Genomic DNA, 23,662 nt, shown 5'->3' with positions numbered 1-23,662 from the left:
AATTGTTCAGTTTATCATATTCAGATTGCTCCACTGACTGGTAAAGTTACAGACCTGTTGAGTTTGGCTACTATTACGGTAAACCTTTGATATTCCTTCCTTATTGATGCCTTTATTTCTCTGACAGGCCAGAATGGCACTTTCACCATTCCCCTTGTGGTCAGTGAGAAAATGGCTCCAGCCCTTCGGTTGCTGGTGTACACCTTACACCCTGACAAGGAGCTGGTGGCAGACAGTGTTCAACTGCCAGTTGAGAAGTGTTTCAAACACAAGGTGAGAGGCACTGAGATATAGCAAGCCTTACCTGCTGTCAGATAAATACAAATTCTTTGTGTATACATTCACAAGAGATTTCCAGTTTTGTTTCTTGTTTCTTTCCCCTTCTCTCTACATTACTCCTTTTATTTCTCTCTTTTCTCTTTTGCCTTATATCTTTCATCTACCACTACCTCCTGGCCTTATTGTCAGAAGACATATCTTCCTTTAACATTAAAAACTTTTCAGGAGACCCACATAAATCCCAGATTATTCTTGCCTCGCTTAAACTCTACTAGTGTTTGATTCCGTTTTTAGACTTTCTATTTTTCAACATAGTGAACACACTTTAAACTTATCCCACTTCATCATTCAATCAAATTTTTTACTCTTTTTTGTTGAAAAATGCAATTTAGGTTTAGCAGAACTAAATACACACAGAAAAGAAAGCCAAAATAGTAGTCTGGGGTTTAAGTATTTCTTCCTCTTTTTTTAATGTACATTTTCATTCATCATTATAAACTCAGATTTCACCAGTAATATTTTTCTAATCTTTAGCTCCTAAAAGCTAAAATGCATGAAATTGTAGAACAGGACAAACCAAGTGAAATGAAACAAAATGTTTCTAGTTGCCCCTCCTATTTTTTTCCACTTATCTTATACAAATGTGAAACAGATTTTGTTCCAAATAGATTCAAAATCTGTTTCCTAACATGGGCCATGGACCTAGGAAAAATATGATTTGTTCACTGTAGGGATTAGTGTATGTAGTCAAGTCATAATAATTTTCTATTTGATTTGATAATGACAGCAAAAGAATCACACTTTGTTTTAATTCACTTGAGGTAGGCTTCATTTAAAGAATCTAAATATGCTTATTGCCTAAGTCCCTGTTACAACAGAGGCCTGGCCAACAGCTACAGTGGAGACCAGACATTCTCCTCCAGGCAGATCTTCTGTGCTTTAACAGAAAATCCTTCCACTGTCCTTCTTGCCCTCCACTCACACACGCAGTCAGAGCAGCTCCAGCAGCATGGGTCAGCCATGCCAACGTCTGTTTGATGAATTTCAGGTCCACTTGGAATTCTCTGAAAAGCAGCTGCACCCAGCTTCCAATGTCAGTCTGGTCATTGAAGCTGCTGCCAACTCCTTCTGTGCTGTGAGGGCAGTGGATCAGAGTGTGCTGCTCCTGAGGCCAGAGAAAGAGCTGTCCATGGAAATGGTGAGCTGCCAAATGCCTTGTGTCTTCCCATTGCTTCTTCCTCCTCCATTACAGTGTCTCTCCACTTGAGATCATTAGACTGAGTTAGAGTTTTACAGCTTCTGGTACGTGCTGGTCATAAGCCATCTTTAGTAGGCAATAAACAGATTTTGTTTCCTGTGGACTGCAAGTCCTCTTTCATCTGGGATTTAGTTTAACCTGTGACTGGTCTCTGGCAGCACAACCCTCCAGCATATCTGCCACTACTCCCAGTACTGTGCCATCACCAAACTTGCTGAGGGTAGACCCTTGCTGCAACATCCAGATCATCACAGAAGATGTTGAGCAAGATTAGATCCAGTACTGGAGTACCCCGTGGTACATCACTGGTTGCTGGCCTCCAGCTAGACTGTGTGCCACTGATCACTGCCCTCTGATCCCAGCCATTCAGCCATTTCTCAGTCGAGGAAACAGGCATGGTTTCAAACAGGCTGTCATCTCAGTTTTGGCAATTTGCAGTATTTGATGGTGCCGGTAAGGTTGATGTTTACATACTCACAGTTCCTGTTTCCTTACACCTCACAGGTTTACAGCCTGCATCCCCTACAAGACTTTCAAGGCTACATCTTCCATGGGTTCAATCTAGAAGAAGACTCCAAAGAGCCCTGTGTCTCATCTGACCACATCTTTCACAAAGGCTTGTATTACACACCTGTAATGTCTGGATTAGGCCCAGATGTGTATCAATTCCTCAGGGTAAATGTCCTGTACATTACTTAAATATGTTTTAGTGAGTTTCTGCTTATGTAGTGTTAGATTCTGCAAACAGAATATTTTTATATTAGTAAAATAGATCTTTATGTTAGTAAAATATTAGTAAAAATATTAGTAAAATATATTTTTATATTAGTAAAATATTAGTAAAACTCATACACTACAAACTCTCCTCTTAGATCTCTATTCTCAATTGATTCTGGTGCCTGCTGTGATTTTCCAGCACACACAAAGCTCCCAACGTGTCTCTGGGCACCTCTGTGCTGGAAACACAGCAATGGGAAAGAGGGAAAAATGGAACAAATCTCAGCTACAATGTGGTTATGGCTAACACTAAAATGTGTTTTTTACAGGATATGGGAATTAAATTTTTTACCAACTCGAAGGTTCGACAGCCAGTTGTGTGCACTGGTGAGACTGTAAGGCGCCAACCATACGTAGTGAATGCAGGGCATGTGGCTTCTGCACATCACATCAAATCATCAGGTAATACAGAGGACAGGAAAGAGATTTACCTTTCTCCTTAAAGGAGGAGGTATTCTTGTTGTACACACATGCACAGTACTCATTAACCACTTTGGTTTTGATATTAAATATTGGCCTGGCATTGAAGGAGATAGCTAAAGCTAATGGCCTATGCCCAAAAGAGTCTTTCAGGTCTACACTTCTGATTCATCTCCAGTTTCATGCTGGGAATTGTTGGCAATTGGCAGTGTCACACAAAACTAACACTTGACATTGATTGTCTTCTGACCAGAGCTAGTTGGAAAAGACTGTGAGAATATGTGAACAGTAATCAGAGCTGAGTCAAGTGTTCTGAGTTCTAGCCCTAGGTCTCATGCTCATGAGAGACCAAAACACTTCAAGCAATGTTTTCTTTTTCCTTTGATGCCAGGTTATACCTAACTGAGGGATATATTAGCAGCATTTAATAACATTGGTGTGGCCATATGTGTATATAAGAATATTATATATTCTCAGTCAGAAGGTAATGGTAAAACACTTATTGTCCTTCATACTGGCCCATGCACATTCAAACCTGTCCTTTCTGGGCATGCCCATTATATGAACCAGGCTTTACTAAATTCTCATTATCTCTTACCAGCTGAAGCTGCTAGGGAGGAACGAGAGAGGGCACTCATCCTTGAGACTATTCGGGAATTCTTTCCTGAAGCTTGGATTTGGGATATAGTTCCAATTAAGTGAGTACTGCTTCTTTCATATCTTTGCCTTGCTTTAGGAATTACTAAATATGTTCTCTGATGTCCTGCAAGGTGGCAATCCCTTGCAAACTCTTCTTCCTTTTTGGCCCAGAATACCTTGTTTTTCAGTTATCAGCTGCCCATCTGCCCTTCTCTTTTCCATGGTCTAGTTCCAAAGATGTCCCTAAAGACATCTGTTGCCACAATGTGTGCACCATGACTCATATTCCCTTCCTCAGTAGGACACGTCTATTTAAAATACAGATTTGCAGAACAAGAATTCTGAGTTGCCTTTCCAAACTCTAGGATATGATGGGCAGAGGAACATTTAAATGGTTAAAAATTTCTCAAATTTTAGTGATAAATTCCAGGGATTGTATGTGGGATTTCTGCAGACAGAAGAGGGGTAGTTCTGGTCCTCAAAACTTGTTGCATATACTGAGAAGCAAGTTATCTGAAATTTACTGTTTCTGAAGCTTTCATCCTTTCTCCATTCCCACCAGCTCCACTGGAAAAGCCAGCATCTCATACACCATCCCCGACACCATCACCAAATGGAAAGCCAGCGCTTTCTGTGTGGAAGGGGTGGCTGGATTTGGCATGTCTGTGCCTGCCACCCTGACAGCCTTGCAGCCCTTCTTTGTTGACTTGACCTTGCCATACTCCATCATACGAGGAGAGGATTTCCTGCTTAGAGCCACTGTCTTCAACTACCTTGACTACTGCATCAAGGTGTGTACTTCTGCCCACATTCCTAGACCTTATCCCATCTCCAAAGAAGCTGCAGCAAAATGTTTGGTGCAGGTGGCTGGACCTGCTCTTGACTGAGGTACTGCTCATTCTAGCTGACAACAGATTATCGTGACTGGATTTGTCCTCTCAGAACAAACAGTACAGAGCAAAGGGAGACCTTGTGAGCTGTACTAGGCCAAATCTGTAAGGCAGCTGTATATCAAGATCCATAGAGAAAGGAAGCAAGTGCTTTGCACATTCACCATCCACAGATATGCAAGCCATCGATGGTTTCACTGGGGTCTTTTCCTTAAGAATCAGGTGTGCATAGGATGCTTAACATCCTGTGTTAACAGTGAGACTATTGAGAGAAGCAAGAGTTGAAGTTGTTGTTGAAGTTACATCTGATGGATGTTTAATCAAATATCATCATCATCCAAGGCCTTAAATGTGCCCTACACTTAACTCCATATGTAAGCAGAGAGTGTTTCACCTCCTCTGACAATAAAGCACCATTTAAAGCACCAATAAAGCAACCTTCATCCCATTGCATTACTCTTTCTGTTCTCAGATTAGTGTCTCACTGTCAGATTCCCTTGATTATCAAGCCAAACTCATCTCCTCAGAGGATGATGGATGTGCATGTGCCAAGCAAAGAAAGACCTATGTTTGGAATATTTTCCCAAAAGAAATTGGTAAGTGTTTTGAATCTACTTAGTTTTATGTTCCAAGATTGATACTAATTTATATCTTACCTGAAAAACTTATTGCTTTTCCAACCCAGAGAGCTTGGCCTACCACTGTTCTTCCCAGTTCTCTGGATTAAAAAGCTTCTCCACAGCTTCAGTGTCTTTATCATTGCCATTTTTAGAGATCAGTTCTCTTCCCATATGTCTCACTTAGAGTGACTGACCATGCATTACGTTGAACTACTTCATGTTATTAATCTGATTAAATGTCTTACTTTGTCCATCATCCTGCATGGCAGAGGTCCATTTCTTTCCCTTTTTTTTGCTGCTATTTAAGGTAATGTGGTGTTCAGCATTACTGCAGAGACCAAGGATGATGAAGCTTGTGGAGACAAAGCTCCCAGAAACATCAGTATTGCCTACAGGGACACCCAGATCAGAACACTGCTGGTTGAGGTACTGCTGGCAGCTCTTACTGTTTGTCCTGCATTCCTTTTCCCGACGAAACTAAAACACAGTGGGAGTACCAAAAGCAAGGAAAAGTTTTTCAGGTTCCCTAAAGAACTCCTGGTATTGCTCCACCTTCATTTGTCTGGGACAGGGTAAGGCTGTTAAATCTATGACCAAGTCCACTCCCATCTGATGTCCTCTTCCATGAGGATCAGTGGGTGTTGACATGTCTCCCTCATGCAGAGGAGAAACTGGAAATGAGGGGCTCCATCTGATGTGATCTCCCTTTTAGGAGCAGCCACATCATCCATGAACTTGTAAACTGTTGCTTCAATCCACTTGTTCTGCAACATAGGAGGTTGGGGAAGGGGGTGGCATGTTGACATTGAATTTCTTCTGCATGCTTTTGTCTCATCCACTGCATGTGTCTTTTCTTTCCATCTCCTTGCAGCCTGAAGGACTCAGAAGGGAAGAGACTCAAAACTCCTTAATTTGTACAGAAGGTAAGGGTCATACGTACCACTGTTGTAAGAAGAACTAAAAGGAAGTTTGTAGTCTGCACTCTTTCCTGAAGTGTTTGTTGATGCTTTCCCTTTCCTTTTTTCCCAAATCTGTCCATATGACAGCTAGTATGAGTGTAATATGAGTGAAAAACATGTTCCCTGCTAACAAATTCTTGTGTGGTCAGGTGCATATCACTGAGGCAGCATCTGTGCCTTGCCCAGATGTGCTCAGGTGTTGCAGAAAGGCTGCTATGAAGCTCTCAAAGGGAGATGACCTTTCTGTGCAAATTATGTCCAGAGTTTCATTCACTCATGTTCAGTGCTGTCCTCTATTCCATGGATACCTGTATCTTACAGCTTTCCACCTCTGGTGGGAATGGGAGAGGGAATATAATGTTCCTTCCCACACCATCTCAGTGCTGATGGCAAACAGCTCCTAAGATTTGCTGACTGGCCTAAAAGAGGTAAAAAATCTGCTCTACCAATAGTGTCACTGAATGAATTCCCAAGGGTCACAGGTAATACAACCTGTGAGCACTAACCTTACCCTGTTTCACTGGTTTCTATTGAGCAATGACAATGACCTCACCTCTTGATCTTTTATTCACAATTTCAGTTTTGCTGTGTCCCCTTCTCTCTTCGTGTTCTTGGTGAATGCTGTGAGTTTCACTTTATTGCTGTCACTTGTGTGCAATTTTGTACTGTGCAATTTGTAACAGGAACATTTCACTGTTATAATTAGTATTCCTCTACAAATGACAAATATTTTTCTCCACAGATGATGCAGTTATTCAAGACATATCTCTAGAGCTACCTACAAATGTTTTGGAAGGATCAGCCAGAGCCTCCTTTTCTGTTGTTGGTAAATATGTAATAATTAAAACATTTTTAAAAGAAAATATAGTAAATGTAACAGGAAAGCTCTTTCAGGATTCAAAATGTGAATTTCCACTCCTACTGTGGGAAACTTTTGAGAAAAGAGACTGATTCTCCTCTTGTCCAGCAATGCTCTGCATCAGCAAGATGAAGTTTAAATACCAGTTGCATCACTCTTCACTATTCTGTTTAAATTTAGTGCATTTGATAGTCTTTCTCTGAAGCAGCAGCACAGTTCTGACTATGACCTCAGCCAGATTCATACCAGTATGGTGTTTTTCTACACACTCAACTACAAATCAGAGATGCTAGTAGAATCTATTCAGTCTGTTCAGAATATGGATTTGGTTACATGACTCACTAGCCATAAAATCCTTGCTTAGTGACTTTTAGAAGCTCTTTCCAGAAATCCCTTCCTGGGTCTGTGCTACCTTTCCTAGAAATAACAACTAAGAGGTGGTCTGTGATACATCTGCATTATCAACGTCCCTTTGCAGCATTAGCTGTTAATTTTGCAATAAATGCTTGCAATAATTAGCTCTGGCTATTCCCTTCCATCCTCTGGTAACAGAAGTTTCCTGTAAGTTCCCTTCATTTCCAGAAAGAAGTATCTGCTTGAAGTGGCACCAAAACAAGGAGTGTTTCTGGTAAGGGCAATTTAGACTACGCAAGGATAGGCAGGGAAAGGATTCTTTGTTGACTGCAAAGCAGAACAAAGTTCTCTTTGGAAGGCTCCCAACCCCTGATAGGTTTTTATGACTCTGCCTGTGAAATGGAAATTACTGGTAATTTGAGTGACCACGAGTTGTGCTGATGCCCCTCTCTCATCTCCTCTTCCCCAGGTGACATCATGGGCACTGCCATGCAGAACCTGCACCAGCTCCTCCAGATGCCCTTTGGCTGTGGGGAGCAGAACATGGCCCTCTTTGCACCCAACATCTACGTCCTGGACTATCTGAACAAGACAGGGCAGCTGAGCAGGGAGGTCAGATCCAAGGCCACTGGATACTTAGTGAGCGGTGAGAGCTTTGTGGTTCCCTTACAACGTGTGCTGAGATTCCTGCTGAGGGCCTGTGAGCAGCAGCAGCAGCAGCAGCATGTCTACCCTTGCAGGTGGCAACACACTTGTAGCACAGCCCAGAGACCCAAGGATTTGCCCTGAACAAGACTTTTTTTACTTTCCTTTATCTTCTTATCTTATGTCTTTTTGCTGACATTCAACTGCCATGTTTTTCCTTTGAGGCTTTGTCTTCCAATCCCCTTCTCTTTTCCCTCTCAGGCACAACATGTATCCTGATCCTGTATGCTTATTTGGAGCATTGAGCTGATAGATCCCTGCCTATTCTCTCAGTGTTTCTGCCAGACAAGATGTTCCATACTTCCATTCATAGGATCCCTCAGAGCTCCCCTCCTGCTTGTTAGATGTACATTGCCTTTCCATTCTTTCCCAGACAAACACGTCAGCAAGCAAAATAGGGGTTTGCTTTTACATCCAAGAGCACTTCCTTTTCCGTGTTCTTGCAGGCTACCAGAAGCAGCTGTCATACAAACATCCTGATGGGTCCTACAGCATCTTTGGCACCAGAGATAGGGAAGGGAACACTTGGTAAGTGACTGGGGGCAGAATAGGCTCAGAGATGAATTTACATTCAATTATTATGGTGCAGGTAAGAGGCAGCTTTACTGGCTGAATCAGATGTACAGAGCTGTCTAGGACTGGGCATTGGGAAGTACAGAAGGAAATGTCTCCATCCTCTGCCAGGCCAGGGGCATGAAAAGAAGTTGATCCCTAAAGACCCAGCTGACTTTCTGATTCACACTCCTGCTGTCTCAAATGAAAGCCATTGCACTGTGATGCTCTGTAGACAGGACCAGCCACAGAGTGTGCTGGATGGACATGCTCCCCATGTCCCACCTAGCTACCACTCCTTTAACTATTCTCTCTCTGAGGAGCACACAAAGAGAAAGCAAGGCACCAGCATGCTGGCTGTAACTCATCATGCTCTTCAGCAGAATGAACAGGAGGGCTGATTTCTTCTGTTGCTTCCAGTGCTCATCTCACAGCTTCATCCTTCCCTTGCAGGCTCACTGCCTTTGTGTACAGATCATTTGCACAAGCTGGTCGCTTCATCTACATTGATGACCGTGTCCAGTCTCAAACCCTGCTGTGGCTGTCCAGCAAACAGAAGCTAGATGGATGTTTCCGGAGTGTTGGCACACTCTTCAACAATGCCTTGAAGGTAGCAGAGAATTACTACTTGGTCAAATTTATACTTTTTCATTAAGAATATGTTCTCCGATTACTGCCAAAAACTATAAATTGCTTGAAATACCTTCTTCCAAGGGCTAATTCTCCACATCTTATAATGAGTATTTTCAGCTCAGTCAGCTTTTGTACACCTGCTTTACATGTTATGTGCACCTGAGATAGGGTTACAAGAGTGTAAGCTTGAAGTAGTGATGTTTTTGGATTTAATAAGAAAAGGCTTCTCTGGATTTGTGAGCTATTCAAGAGCCATGTGACTGCTCTCTTTCCCTTCAGGCTGCCTGCAGAACTGTCCATACTCTCTCAACTGGGACATGGCAATTGATATTCAAAGGCTCTCATCTGTGGCATTTACAGATTATTCCTCTCTCCATGTTGTTTCCAGGGAGGAGTAGATGACGAGCTGTCGCTTTCTGCCTACACCACCATTGCCATGCTGGAAGCTGGGCACTTCAGCTCGGTAAGGAGACTTACCTGATACTCAAATGGAACTGGTCCCCAGCTGTTGCTTTGGGTCTAGCATCTGCTAAATTGTCTAGGTAGTAAGAGAGAGAAAGAGAGGGAGAGAGTCCCAGAGTAGGGGACCATGCTCTGTATCTGCACTGGTTGCTGTGACAGAGAAAATCTCCATCTCTACATCTCTTAAACCACCAGTCTTTGAGCAGAAACTGTACAAACCTCTATGGGATTACATCTTCTATTTGCCAGTCACAAAACATTTAGTGACTTCCTTTAGCTTCCAATAAAAAGACTTGATAAGTAGAAACCTACACATGACAGGTAGTAACCCACACACCTTGGCTTAGCCTCAAGGACAGCCCAGTCAAAAAAGTAAATTGTTGGAGGTAAATCTATAAAATCTACAAATGGAGCTAAAAGGTATGTTGGAAAAACAAATGTCCATCAGAGCAAAAGATGATCTGTCCTTTTCAAAATTTGGCAGTACAAAGGTGACTAGAGAGGATATGTTAGACTTCAATACATGAGTTAGCCTCCACTTTTCCATATCCTTTCTGGAGACATGGAGTCAAACTGTAAATTTTTTGTGGGTGTAAACCTAGTACAACATTGCAGAATTAAAGTTACACCAAAGTCAGTGAGGATAGAAACCACTAAGTTACATTTGTTCAAGACAACAAACTCTTGACTATAGAAATTCAGAGCAAATAATTATCATGGAGGTAAACAGAATGAATTATCTGTGAAATCTATAGACCAACCTTATCAAGAACACCATTAAAAGCTACTTGATTTGTTTGATGCTTCCTGCGAAATCTCTCCTTGAATAATTCTGTATTCTCTTTCCTGAAGTCATTATACAAGCTCAAGTCCCACTCTCATTGCTGTGATAGTGACAGGATGAGGAACAAGTTTAAAGAAAATAAATTTTTGAGCAGGTGAAGACTACTATCCTGAATTAAACTCATATGCTTTTTTGTTTTTAAGTACCCTGTAATCCGAAATGCCTTTTTTTGTCTGGAGACTGCGTCTGAGAAGAATATCAGTGAAGTTTACACCCAGGCACTCATGGCCTATGCTTTCTGCTTAGCTGGCAAGGCAGAAAAATGTGAATCATTCCTTGAAGAGTTACAGAAATCAGCAAAGGAAGTTGGTGAGTTTTGGTCACTTGGGGAGTTTGGGAAATGGGAAGATGGAACAGATCTTACTGATGGTCTAACCTTGACAATATTGAGAGAGTGGGCACATGAGCCAAACCACATGAATGATCTGTGGAGTTAATCTGCAGTGCATTCATTGATGTGCGGGCGTCCTTCTGAGGAAGAGGCCCAGACGCAGTGAGACTCCAAGGCAGCAGAGAGCAGTGGCACCTGTAATCAGTTGTGGTTCCTCTCTTTGTTTATTCAGATGGCTCACAGCACTGGGAGCAGGAGCAGAGGTCTCCATCAGACAAATCTCCCTCCTTCCTTGACCATGCCCCTTCGGCTGATGTTGAGATCACCAGTTACGTGTTGTTGGCATTGCTCCACAAACCCAACCGGAATAAAGAGGATCTCACCAAGGCCTCAGGGATTGTGCAGTGGATCATCAGGCAGCAGAATCCCTATGGAGGTTTCTCTTCTACCCAGGTGCCAAAACTACCTTCCATTCCACAGCTAGTCCTAGGAATTGGGGCACTGTTTTAGGGTTCCAGCAGGGCTCTGACTACCTAGTCCTGTTTCTCTTTTCTAATTGCTGTCTGAGAGAAACCAAACTTTCATATTAGGCAACCAAAATACTTTTTTCCCCCCTCTTCTTAACTATAGAAAGGTTGAAACCCTACAAGAGTAATTTGATTAGCAATAAATAGATATTTGTGTAGGGGACGAGCCTAGAAAACACCAAGTCCCATCTGTCAGATGACCCATGAGTTCTGTGTAGCTCCCCAGAAAACACAGACTTCCCCACTACAAAAAACTCTAGAAGTGCACTCTGCTTCTCAGATTTTATGTTCTGAGACCCTTGTGTCAGGAGAGAGATTCTCCTACCCTAAAGCATACATGAAAGAATGAAATGGCTTCTTTTGTACAGGAAGCCTGGAATTATACACTAATTCAGGAAGAAGCAAGTGACTTTGATCTCCTCTGCACTTGTCATGCTGTGTAGCCAATTGTCTTTTATTATTTCTTTTTCTTCAGGACACAGTCATTGCCCTTCAAGCACTTGCTGCTTATGGTGAGGCCACCTACAGCTCTGCTTCACAAAACAGAGTCAAGATCACTTCCAAAAAGCCTTTTGAGAGGGTATTTTTTGTCAACAATGAGAACAGGCTCCTGGTGCAACAGACTCGCCTTCCAGAGGTCCCTGGGAAATACAGCCTGACAATGAACGGCAGTGGATGTGTATTTATGCAAGTAAATGTCTGCTTTCTTCTTCATTGTCTCTCACATTTTGCATACAAGATAGTCATTGTTTTGATGATTTTCTAGCTGACTCCTCTTTATTTTTCCCAATTGCTTGATTTCCCTAAACCATTTAAACAGTCTTTTTCCCATCCCACATCTCTGAGTCCTAGGGAGTTCTGGCATGGAAAAAGAGTCCTTTCTGATCACCATCTGGCTTCTTTCTGGGAGGTGACTCTGGGTACAAGCACCTTCATTGTTAAAGAGCAGAAGTCACGTGTTCATCATTGATATAAGCAAGCATCTTCCATATAAAACCAAGTGTAACATTGCCAGAAAACTTCACTAAGTCTGTTTTTTTGGAATGCGAAAAAAACTTTGGTATTCTTGAACAAAAGGGTTTTTTCCTCTTCCAGACAGCATTGAGATACAACATTCACCTTCCAGAGGGGTCCTCTGGATTTCTGCTTTCAGTACAGACATCAAATGCTTCCTGCCCACAGGACAGACCAGCAAAATTTGATATTGTCCTCGTAAGCAGGTAATGTGCCACCAGCAAACCAGCTGCACAGATGACAAGGCACACACAGAACATTGCTGTGTGTTTTCACTGCAGCTGATGAAGTCAAGAACCACAGGCTGATCAATATGCTGCTGGTATCAGCCTGTTAGACACAGAGTCCCCAAAGACCCTGACAGGGCCCTCTGTTGTTTCAGCTACACGGGGAAACGCAGCAGCTCCAACATGCTCATCATTGATGTGAAGATGCTCTCTGGCTTTGTTCCTGTTAAGTCATCCCTGGATAAGGTAAACTTAGAGGAGCAAGGCTAAATTAGGAGGCATGGTTAAGAGCCATTCAGCCACAGACGCTGTGAGGTGTTTGCATGGCTCCACTGTTCATTCCTGGGTGGAGGGAATGCCCTCCAGGGAGCTTCAAACACACTGACCCTCCCTAAAACTAGGAAGGGTTTCAGCTCAAGCCTCAGCAGCTGGCAGCCACAACTGGCCAGTGCCCAGGTAGGGAAAGGGTGGGAAACCTCTCAGACTAGCTCTGAAATGCAGATCACACCAGAGTCAGGCAGAATTCCACAAGTGAATTGCAGTGACTTGTGCATTTGGAAAGAGCTCATACCCCCAGCAAAGTCAAGTGGTAGGTTTTTGTCCATCCTTTCAATCTATTGGACTCTATTTGGACTCTAAAAGTCAACTACCAACCCTTGAAACTTGACTAGGAGAAGAATGAATACCAATGCAACAGTAGGGTCTGAGGCAGCACTTGTTTTGTAATGTTTTACAAATATATCTCCATTTTCTTGATTCAAAGCTCATTGGCAGTCGAACAGTGATGCAAGTAGAAAACAAGAAAAATCACCTCCTCCTTTATCTGCAAAATGTAAGTTCTGGTCACTGTCTATTTGATTTTTACAAAGGATGGAAACAGCATGTAATAGGTATAACCACAATATGGATACCCCCTATATAGTGCATTTATCATGTTCTCTTCCTCAACAGTCTTCTACTGTTATCACTAAGCTGCTTACTTCCCAAACTGCATGTAACTTTCCAATGTTCCAAACAGCTTCAAACTGACAACTGTCCTGCCATCAACTACAACATCAAAAATGTTCATTAAAAAAAAACAAGCACGTTGAAATTATACAAAATTCTTTCTTATTTTAGTAAAAAGCAGATAAACACCAGAAAAGTGGTTCCCTTGTGTTTATGCCTCTTTGGTAGGCTTCTTATAAACCTCAGTCTTTCCAACAGGACACGAAACACTGCTTTCATTCTCCTCTGGAAAGATTTTCTTTGCTTCTCTTACACTAGGTCATTGCAAAATTCTGCTTGTAATCTAATCCCTGAATCAGAATTTGCTTAGTAAATAATTTGCTCAGGGCACTGTAAAGCTAACAGAAGCCAATACCCCAGTGATGGACTCTGTAAACAGTTTCTTGGTGGCACATAATGTCCATGTCTGAAATGGGAGGAATTGGAATACCAGACTTTATTATCCTGACTGTTGGGAGGTCCTGGAAAATTAAACTCAGTCCCTTTGGGCAATTTTCCCACCCCTGGCAATAGGATATGCAATAATTACAGAATCAGGTGATACAAGCAGCACAGAAAAATCTATTAACTTTTCAGTTCAGTTTCACTTTGGACTCTCCAAACATGTTTGGATAATGGCTGTCCCGTATCTGTGGGTGTGGCATCAGTGGGATTTGGAATATGCAGCCTGTCAGTTACCATCCTTGTCTGCTTTGCATGGTGCTGTACAAATAAAAAGACTGATGTGATCTCTGACCTTCCATCCCAGCTCTCACAGAAGAAAAGGAAGGAAATCACTTTCTCAGTTGAGCAGGACTTTGTAGTGACCCACCCCAAGCCAGCACCTGTGCAGATCTACGACTACTATGAAACAGGTATGGCTTTGATTTTAACCAGCGTGAAGAGTGGGGACAGGGACAGCAGAAACAGTGTGCCTTAAGGGACACCCAGAACCAGCAGAAACAGTGTGCCTTAAGGGACACCCAGAACCAGCCCTGCTGCTAACAGCACTCCTCTGAACTCCATCAGCACCTGAATCTAGGGCCAGGGGAGAGACTCATTTCACTTTATTCACCTTGGTCTCATGCCCAAGGTGATCAGTAGGCATGACTAGAAAGTTATGAAAATACATGCACCAGAATAAAGGATATTTCAAGGATCTCCAGTTTAAGCATGAATAGGTTATATCCACCTCCAGGGAAAGGCACAAGAAGAGCTCTCCAGGGTAACAAGAATGTTTCTATTCTTCTTCTCCAGAAGAGTATGCTGTTGCTCAATACTCATCACCTTGCAAAGAGGTTGTTGCAGAAACGAACTGTGGATTCAAAAAGGTAAGTGAAAGCCAGAAAATAACCCAACAGGCAGATAAGAAAGTGAACTATAAAGCAGCAACAGCAGAATGAGTAGAACAGGAACCATTCTCAAATAAATGAAGTCTCCTTAAGGCTTCTCAGAGAGCAGAGACAGTGGCCAGGTCCTGTCCCATGACACCAGTGGAATCCAAGTGGGGACCACGCTGCTGCTCATGGGAAGAGCTTAGCATCTAGAATGAAAGCCAAAGTGCAGAATAATGGAAAGACCAGGAAATACCTTCAAAGCTTCCTCAAAACACAGATATGTACCAAAGAACCATTTACCTCTGGCCATCCTCAAAAGTCTTCCCTCTGGAGCCTATGCTTCCCAGACCCAAGCAAGGTTTTCCACATGGACTAAGAGAAACATTTTCTGGGACAGTAAATTCATTATCTGAGGAGAACACGAGGTGACATGAATCATGCAGGCAGTGTATTCACTAGTCAGAGGATGCTGCTGCCGGGCTGCAGAGGAGGTCAGGTCTGCATCCTGCTCAGCACAGCAGTTCTGCTGGCTGCTGTCTCATGAGCAGTTTCTCAGGAGTCCAGGCACAGCTTGCTGCAAGACCTTGGTCCAACTTTTGTCTGTTTCACACAGAAAGAACTGACTACCCTGTATCATGAAAAAAATGCCTGTGTTTTGTAATTTGCAACTCTTGGTTCTCATTGAGGTTATTTTCTTTTGGATTTTCACCTGCAGGAGCACCATAAATGTTGAACAAGTGGTCAAGAATCCTATTTTCTTCTGTCGTGAAGTCCTGGAAAAAGCCATTGCATCACAGTGGGACTTCGTGACGTTGATTGAGCTAGTGTCTGACTCTGTTTCCTTTCACAGCACATCTCTCCAGCTCTGTAGCATAATCATGTATATCTTTCCACCAATAAACCTCCCTTTTACACTGGGCATTGGTTTTTTTTCAGTGTCACAGAGGAGGCATTTTGATGATAGCCCGTATGCCATGACTGCTGGGCATGACTGGGGGAGGATGCGGAGAGGAACACACTTGTCCTGCCTGCAGCACTCTGCCTTGTCCCTCAGCTACAGCTGATAACCCCTGGCCACTCCTGCAATACACAGGGTGTTCAGTCCCCCCACATCCAGAGATGGCACCCACTGCTCATGGCTGCTGGACAGCCCCTCACCTTTCCCCAGGCCTGTGACAGCACTGCCTTTGCCCCTCTGCCATAAGAGTAAGGGCTTAGGTGAGAACATCACGGAGTGACTGCATTGTGCTCAGCAGGAGACAGGTGAGGAAAGGGACAGCTTGCAGTCCACACCTGTGAGTGCCTGGACCCGCATCCTCCATCTCACCCTGCCAGGCCCTCCAAGTCTGGCCAGAGTTTGCCCAAACCAATCCAGGATGGATCATGGTAGGAGCCACCAGCAGCAACCCTCGCCGTGTTCCCGCCCCTCTGCTCATCCCCTCCTTCATCACGCTTGGAGCCGTGGTGGTTCCTGCAAACGCTAACAGGCTAGCAGAGCAGCATCGGGAGGGCTGGGGGAAGAAACACGGGGGCAGCAGCCGTGCCCTTGCCCATCCCACAGGCCTCCAGGGCCTCGGTTCCCGCTCCGCGCATCCTGGCACCAGGGATGCCGCAGGCACACAACAGGACCCGCTGCCATGGGGCCCAGCAGGAATTTAAGTGCACACTCCTCAAGTGCTGAGGGCTAACATCCAGCCAAGGGCTAGGATGTGTTTCAACATGATCCATTCCACCAGGAGATTTGCTAATGGCTGCATGCGGCCTAGCATTTTTTTCCTGGTGAAAATTAATCATCAGGCCAATGGAGGATATTCCTCTCCCCAAAACATTTTTTTCTTCTCTCTGCACTAAAAAATTTGAGTTTTAGTACTCCACAGGGCTTGCCATGCGGGATATGCTTGATACTGATGTTATAAAAAGCCACTTTCTTAAGTTCCACAGACAAGGAATTTGTGGGACGTGAAAGAGCTTTGGGTACATTTCTGATCTGCATGCAGAATGTCAAAATTAAAACATCACTGGCAGTAGGAGGAAAAGGAGGAAAGTAAGAAAGGCTGTGAATTTTGCATTCCTGACACAGCCCAGATTGTAGCAACTGACTTGATTTACATGAGCATCAGGCTGGACTAAAGCAAGAAAAATCAATAGTTATGGTAACAAGGTTGAAAAGAAGAGTAGACTGAGTGGATGTGGATACAGGGTGTATATCTTCCTGAGGAATGTAAGGCCAATTAAGTTAAGGCTTCAGCATCTCACATGGAACTCATAAAAATCCCCTCAGGTCTGGCCAAATATGTTATTCTGTTCTGCTGAGCATAGTTTCCTGGGAAGAAACAAGGTCCTGGGGAAAAAAAAATAAAGTGCATTTTTATCATACTTTTGAAATCTTATCTTCCTCTTAGGTCAAACCTGCCTATTAAAACATGAAATGTTCATTTCCCACTGCACTCTCTTCCTTTGCATACTGAAAATGCAATGTTTGTTGCCCAATTTTATCCTTCAACTCAAACATATAATTGCTCATTGCAGTCAGATCTAATAAATATCCCATGCTCAGACTCTCCCTCCACATTTTTACATCTAGATCATGTCTCCCTGGCTTCCACTCCCACAGGGAACAGCAATATTTTTAAAACACATTCCAACTCCTCCAAGATGTCTGGAACCTTGGTGTCATGTTTCAGCTCTAGGTTTTGTGCCACATACCTGAAACTGAAGCAAGCATATTAATTGTGGGCTGAACAAGACAGGGACACCCACCAGCCTGAATGTCATTTCTTCTTCTCTCATCTGATAATCCTGAGGTGCCAGGGATCTGGGGAGTGTTCCAGGCCTCAGAGGGTAGAATTACTGTAATCTTTTAGACATACAGACTAAGCAAACTGTGTTGCCCAAATGTGACAAAATCAGGCTCACTGGCCCAAGAGCTGCTATGAGGTACCATACTGCAGCCAACTCAAAGGCACATGCACTGGCTTTCTGTGCTTGGTATTGCACATACCAATTTTTAAAAGGTGAAATTGTTGTGAAGGATATTGCACTGGGTCAGGAACACTACAATAAGCGGGAAACTCCCAGCTTCGCTGTGAGTGTCTGCCACTGTCCTTGCACCTGCTCTGGATGTCTTATGGGTCCATGCATGGCTCTGCTAGAAGTACATTAAAAGCTGTTCTGAAATGCAATTTTTATTGATAAAAAAGAATTAACAAAGTATAATCACATCATAGTGTCTTTGACTGAAGTGTTCTGTCAAGCTTACTTCCCTTTTATGTGTTAAGTAATTCTTTGTAGAGTTTATTTGTGCCGTGGGAATTGATTTGCTGCCCATGTGGAGTCCACACTCAAGGATCTGCAAAAGGCTGATGTTATAGCCTAGTTAAGAAGAAGAACTCTAACGACCATACCTTCTTTGAAAAGTTAACATAAATGCTTTTACAGTAGAAGATGAGAGTCATCCACAGTGCAGGCAGCAGGAGGCAAAGTCTAGAGGAAAAATGGGTCTCTCCAGAAAAATAAGCTCTGGTGTAGAAGCATTCTCTTGCTTAGGCCCCTCAAATTATTAGCTAGGGTCAGACAAAGGAGTCTTCAGTTCTGGGAGTTTGGTTACTCCATCTTTTGACTCAAATCCTCTGTGATCCCCACAGTGTCACAGGCAACAGTGCCAAACTATTAAACAATGGTATAGCAAGATCTCACCTGTATGATTTAGATGTTCAGATCTTCTTCTCAGCACCTGTGTCAAATATGGAATGTGAGTAATGACCAACCAATTCAATGATCATAGAAGGCCAGAAATGTGTCAGAATACCCTTCAGCCAACAAATGACGATGTTAAATTGCTCTGAGGAATCAACTCAGCTTTGTTCTCTGATTATTTCTTTGTTGAGTTCATTTATACCTGGTGGACAATTAGGGAGGTAGGGCTTTGTCTGCACTGATGTGACCCCCACCATCTGATTCATCAGCCAGGTGACACAGAAGTGTGGTCACATCTCTGGCACCACTGGCTGTGAAACACCAAATGTCAGAGAAGGACTTCCTGAGGAACATCACTCATACATTTGATTTTTTTTATTCAGAGTAACAATGAAAAGATTCCTCAAGGATTTTCAAGTGGAAAAGCAACTCAGTGTAAGCTAATCCCATAGCTCACATCAAGAGAAACCTTCTTTCTGCTTGACCTAGTAAAGTGTCACCTTTTGAGGGTCAAGAAAATCCTAAAAGCAAGGCATTACATTGAATACAGGACCTAATAGTTTCCTTCAATGGAATGTCTCACTCTTCCCCTTTCTGATACTCCTGCAGCTCAGCACACTGATCTCCTTTCTGGCACACCACTGTTCCTGCTGGGCAAACCAGGATCTCCCTTAAGAACATGATTTCAGCAGGACCCCACAGTTGTCACCCTGTGTGTATATAACCTGTCAGCTGGGAGATTTAAAAAGTCCTGTTTGAGAGGGAAGAGAGAGACATATGAACAAGGCAGTCAAAGGTGAAGGGAATAAAAATCACCACTGGCTATGACAGGACTCTGTGCATGCTGCTAAAGTGCTAACCTCACACATTTTTTCAGCCTCCTACCCTTTGACTCACTGCCCATAGGGAGGTTAAGGCTGGGTTATTACTGGAAGCAATTGCATAACTGTGCCAGATGTTTTCTACTTCACTTCTCTAGAAGTGATAAGCTCTTGGTTCCACCAGTTCCCCTTGCTGTCCTTGCTCTGAAGGCAAGGTGTGTCCCCAAGGTGTGTCCACAAGGTGTGTGCCAAGGTGAAGCACATCTGGGAAGTCCTGTGCACTGTGGGATGCACAGCTGGCGCTCCCTTCAGAGCCCATGGCTGCTTAGGAGAGGTCTTGCCCTGTTCCCAGGACAGGCTCTGCAGCAGGACACTGTGTTGAAACGTTCCCTGATAAATGGTGTGTTCTCCAGCTGTGTTACACTGCTCACACACCTTCCCCTGACTGAAATGTCAGCTCTGCCCTGCCTAAAAAGTTGGAACAGAACAAAGCAGAGATGCAGGGGAAAGGATTAAACGTGACAATATCTGATTTCCTTGCCTCATGCTCCACTAGGACTTTCTTATTTGGTTTTCCTACAGAATCCTCTATCTCGAAATCCTGGACAGACACAACAGCTGAGCCCCAGATCCTGTCTGCACTGGGAAAGGACTCGTGTTGGGTACCAAACATCTGGCTTAGCTGTAGCACAGAGAGAGCCCAATGGCCTTGCATCATGTCACCCAGCAAGGCAGGAAACAAGGTGAGTATGAATATCAGGGGTTTTCTCTTCACTGGCACTTCTGCTTATGGCCTTGTGCTATGAAGTGTGGATGGTCTCTGGGGATGGATGTCTCATGGCACCTGTGGGTACCTGTTCTGTTGTTACATAGCCCTTGGGAGAAAAACTTTTTCTCCTTCCATGTGCTCATTGTTTCTCTGTATGAATCTTGGCCTGTTTACCTTTGCTCCTGCCACTGTGCACCTCTGAGGAAAGCCTGGCTCCAACACTGTTCAACCTAACTTGGACATAACCTCAGGGCCAGCAGAAGAACCTTCATGAGATGCCTGTACCTGAGGAGAGAGGTAGTCCAGACACTAACTTTACAGCCAAAGCTAAACAGAAAGTCTATATGGATTTAATATATCTTTTTATATGGTATTTTTTTGTCTGAAGAGCCATATGACTCAAAAAAAAGCATAATTGATTGGCCTGAGTGTTGGTCAGAGACACATTTGTAAATGTTTTGGCTTTTTCTACCCCCCTCCTTGACAAAATTCTGAGTAGTACAAAAGCATAAATTAAAATAGCTTGTCATTTGTTACTGCATCAGGGATTATCTTCAATTCTCTGCAATATCCAAAAATATCTGCTAACATGCGAGCAGTTTCCTGTTTACAGGTTTTGAAATTATTAGAGAGTGTTCACTAGTTCCCTTAGATGGATTTTATAATGGGATTTCAGCAATTTATCCTACTCTGTGTGTGCTGTGTACTGTAAGTATCAAAGGGCCACACACTGGATTTCTCATGCCTCAGGGTAAACAACCTTGTTTATAGCCTTTTTTACAGCATACAGTATAAATTTCGTCTAAGGCAAGACCAAATTTATATATACTGTGGATGTTTGTTATAACATAGCTGAGAAAGACAGAAAACCTCTAAATACCTTGCATATGGCTTACCCTACAGATGGCCACCTCACATCACACAAAATACGGTCACAGGACCATTTATAAAATTCAGCTACAAATCTGGTTTGCAATTTAATCTACAAAGTGCATTAAAATTGAAATAATTCATTGATGGTTTTGCCATGCCTGAATTTAGTCATTTGTTCATATGACACCTCAGAAATATGAGTTATATTTGACAGCCCAGCTGTCCACGTCTGGGAAAGGCAGTTCATCTGCTGTCAGGCCCTTCTCTCAGGTTAAATTATACAACAAGCAACTAAAGTGGATAATCTTTATTCATTTTGACATTTCCAGTATCATTTGAAGTTTAGCTGATGAAGCTGTCTTATGGTATTTCATTTCATTGTGTATCTTCCTGTTCCTGCTTGGTACAACTTGTAAAATGTTCATATTTTCTGAGGTTTTTTTTAATAGATGACTTTCCCTTCACTGTGGTCCGTGAAGCATTTTGTCTCCTATACAATGAGAAACCCCTTTTTATGTCTTTGGGTGTTGCTATTATTCCAATTGATTTATCTAAGTACTTTTTCCTGTCATACTTCTTTGTCACACTAAATAAATTGCTTTGGGTTTGTTTGCTTTTGCTTTTTCTCAGGCTGGGAAAACTAATATCATCATTTGGATTTCCTTTAAAATAACAATACTGATGTTTGTGGGTTTTTCTCTCCTGTAGTATTTTTTCTGCCTTTAGCTGAACAGCTAATACAATTTGTTAACAGGAGCTGTTCATATAAGTCTTGAGTTTTACATTGGGTTTTTCCTCACCTGTCACCACACAAAGCTGCTGGCATTAAAGAGAGACATTCCTTTGCTAGAGCTGCTGGTTTCCAACAGGAGTTCTTGGGTGAAAGTGCATGGACCACCTTAGGCATGACACCAGTGTCTTCAAGAAACGTTTCCACAGCTTTTTCTTTTCACACATGCCTGTTCTTCAAAGGTTAAAGTTCACTTTATTGCTTGGCTTTGGCCTTGAGGGTCGAGCATTGTGCTACATCCTTGAGGAGACTGAGCAGGATCATACTAGAGAAACAAGTGTCTTTCTTGGGATTATTTACCTTGGGTGGCAGAGGTGCCAATACTTCTTTAAGACTTCTGGAGCAGACAAGGATTCCCACATATACTACTGTTGTGAAAGTACAGAGAATATTTGCACCCAGCCACAGACACCTTTTCTTCCTGCAATTGCAGTCAGCAGCAAGGAAGGAGTTGTCCACTCTGCTTTTGGACAATTGGCAGTCACCTACAAAGCTAAAAAATAGAAACTGAAAAGTAATCAGAGGAAACTATACCAGGATTGGGTTATAGTGATTAAAATTACACAGCTCAATATCTTGCTTTGTTTTCAAGGGAAAATGTGTTTTCTACAGTGATTATAAACTTGGAGGTGTAGGACACATCAAATTTTTGTGTCATCTTTGCCAGGCAAAGCAGTGAGGACTGTAAGGCTCGGAGGAAACTTTGCAGAATGAGGCATGCTGTGACTGGAATTCATCAATATTCATGATGGCCCATATTAACTTATTAATTTCACCTTCTGTGTCAGTCATTCCAACTCAAAACAATATATTTTAAAGTGCTGATAAAGAGGAACTGTGAAGAAAATATTGTGGAAATTTAAATCAGATTGCTGTGATTGGATGCTGCCCACAGGGAATATAACCATGTGCTGAACACAGTTCACATCCCCAACACTGTGGATTTCTGATGGGTTAAGGAAAACAGGGTATGAATCATTCAAAGATTTCTAATATAAGCATTACCCAAATAAATACCCTTCCCCCACTTGCAGAGTCTCTGGCCAAATACTGTCCCTGTGTTCCAGCTCCTCCTTGCTGCCTCTCCCTGTTTCCGGATGGGCCCTGGCCCCCAGCCCTTATCTCCTCCAGCCCCTGGGCTGTTTGCAGAGAGCAGCTATAAAGAGGCTGACAGAGCACCGAGTGGAGGGGAATTACAAGGTGCAGGAAAACAGCAGCACTGCTTGGCTCAGCACAACCTGCTCTGCACCATGGGGAAGGACAAGCTGCCCAGCAAACCAAACATCTTCCTCCTTCTTCTCTTCTTCCTTCCTGGAAATACTCCTCTCAACACAGAACCGTAAGCTACACGTGCGGAGGGGGGGGGAGGTCTACGTGCTCCCTTTTTCCTGCAGTTTTCTTCCCACTAATAACCAAGCCCCGAGTTTCCTGCCCAGCTCTGACAGTGCTCCTGCTCCCATCCTGTAATCCCCCGGCTGTCCAGCCCTGGGACCCCTCCCCACCACCATCTCTGCCCGTGGCCTCCTTCCACCCTCCCCAATCTCTGCCCACATGCCCACAGTCCTGCCCTGGCAGTCCAAACCTGGATCCTCTCAACACCTTTGCCCAGGTATTTTTCTGCCTTGAAACCTCTCAGGGCCTGGGATGTTGTGGGCATGATGCCGGGATCTAGGTGCTCACCTTTCCCAGAGTGTCCTTGTTTCAATCACTGAGTTACTTCTCCCCATTCTCCTGTTGCTTCCCAAGCCAGTTTGTTCCCCTTTCTCCTGCCAGTTTGTTTCCCTTGGCAGCCTCAGTTGTGCTTGTTCTCGGAGAGGATCTGTGACCTAGATTCCCTTCCTGCGGCTCGGGGCTGGTGCCAGCGCCCTCCCCGGGCACCCGCACCAGGGCAGCTCAGCCCGGGAGCGCGGCTGCAGCAGGGCTCTGCAGGGAGAGGGGCAGCCCGGCATGGCACGGGCAGGCTGGAGCCTGGCGTGCCCACCCCAGCCTTGCCCGCCGGACAGTGCTGCTCTGGAGCCTCTTGTCGGGGTGGGAGCAGC

At 43.5% G+C, this 23,662-nt stretch overlaps 2 protein-coding genes and 1 long non-coding RNA gene across 8 annotated transcripts in view; 2 read left to right on the top strand and 1 right to left on the bottom strand.

Moving 5' to 3' along the window:
- Positions 1-15,592, top strand: part of LOC102068404 (ovostatin) — a 25,194-nt gene extending 9,602 nt beyond the window's left edge. Inside the window, exons 14-36 of the mRNA XM_026796994.2 lie at positions 128-273; positions 1,328-1,477; positions 2,042-2,212; positions 2,584-2,716; positions 3,336-3,432; positions 3,936-4,164; positions 4,736-4,859; positions 5,191-5,309; positions 5,755-5,806; positions 6,585-6,668; positions 7,525-7,701; positions 8,207-8,288; positions 8,766-8,922; positions 9,334-9,408; positions 10,395-10,560; positions 10,815-11,035; positions 11,585-11,800; positions 12,205-12,329; positions 12,506-12,596; positions 13,114-13,182; positions 14,107-14,212; positions 14,595-14,668; positions 15,390-15,592. Of these exons, the coding sequence (XP_026652795.2) occupies positions 128-273; positions 1,328-1,477; positions 2,042-2,212; positions 2,584-2,716; positions 3,336-3,432; positions 3,936-4,164; positions 4,736-4,859; positions 5,191-5,309; positions 5,755-5,806; positions 6,585-6,668; positions 7,525-7,701; positions 8,207-8,288; positions 8,766-8,922; positions 9,334-9,408; positions 10,395-10,560; positions 10,815-11,035; positions 11,585-11,800; positions 12,205-12,329; positions 12,506-12,596; positions 13,114-13,182; positions 14,107-14,212; positions 14,595-14,668; positions 15,390-15,407 (2,882 nt within the window). The 3' untranslated portion in view covers positions 15,408-15,592. The remainder of the gene's footprint in view (positions 1-127; positions 274-1,327; positions 1,478-2,041; positions 2,213-2,583; positions 2,717-3,335; positions 3,433-3,935; positions 4,165-4,735; positions 4,860-5,190; positions 5,310-5,754; positions 5,807-6,584; positions 6,669-7,524; positions 7,702-8,206; positions 8,289-8,765; positions 8,923-9,333; positions 9,409-10,394; positions 10,561-10,814; positions 11,036-11,584; positions 11,801-12,204; positions 12,330-12,505; positions 12,597-13,113; positions 13,183-14,106; positions 14,213-14,594; positions 14,669-15,389) is intronic.
- Positions 13,048-23,662, bottom strand: LOC106629745 (uncharacterized). Of its 4 annotated transcripts, XR_012578982.1 has the most exons (5): positions 23,304-23,627; positions 21,634-22,116; positions 18,371-18,407; positions 14,975-17,015; positions 13,048-14,652 (listed from the first exon to the last, which is right to left on the bottom strand). It is a non-coding gene; the product is annotated as an uncharacterized LOC106629745 (long non-coding RNA). The 4 variants fall into 4 exon arrangements; XR_012578980.1 differs by having other exon boundaries at positions 13,048-17,015; positions 23,304-23,590; XR_012578981.1 differs by lacking the exon at positions 18,371-18,407 and having other exon boundaries at positions 13,048-17,015; positions 23,304-23,589.
- LOC102066090 (alpha-2-macroglobulin) overlaps positions 22,722-23,662 on the top strand; it is a 37,217-nt gene continuing 36,276 nt past the window's right edge. The window contains exon 1 of one of the 3 annotated variants that reach the window (XM_074534967.1): positions 22,722-22,962. In XM_074534967.1, the coding sequence (XP_074391068.1) occupies positions 22,874-22,962 (89 nt within the window). In that variant the 5' untranslated portion in view covers positions 22,722-22,873. The remainder of the gene's footprint in view (positions 22,963-23,662) is intronic. The other 2 variants (XM_074534966.1, XM_074534968.1) reach the window with 2 other exon arrangements.

The sequence above is a fragment of the Zonotrichia albicollis genome, chromosome 2 (genome assembly GCF_047830755.1).
Source record: "Zonotrichia albicollis isolate bZonAlb1 chromosome 2, bZonAlb1.hap1, whole genome shotgun sequence".
Classification (NCBI taxonomy): domain Eukaryota; kingdom Metazoa; phylum Chordata; class Aves; order Passeriformes; family Passerellidae; genus Zonotrichia; species Zonotrichia albicollis.
The sequence above is the reverse complement of the archived record's forward strand: the minus strand, read 5'-3'. Positions and strand labels throughout refer to the sequence as shown.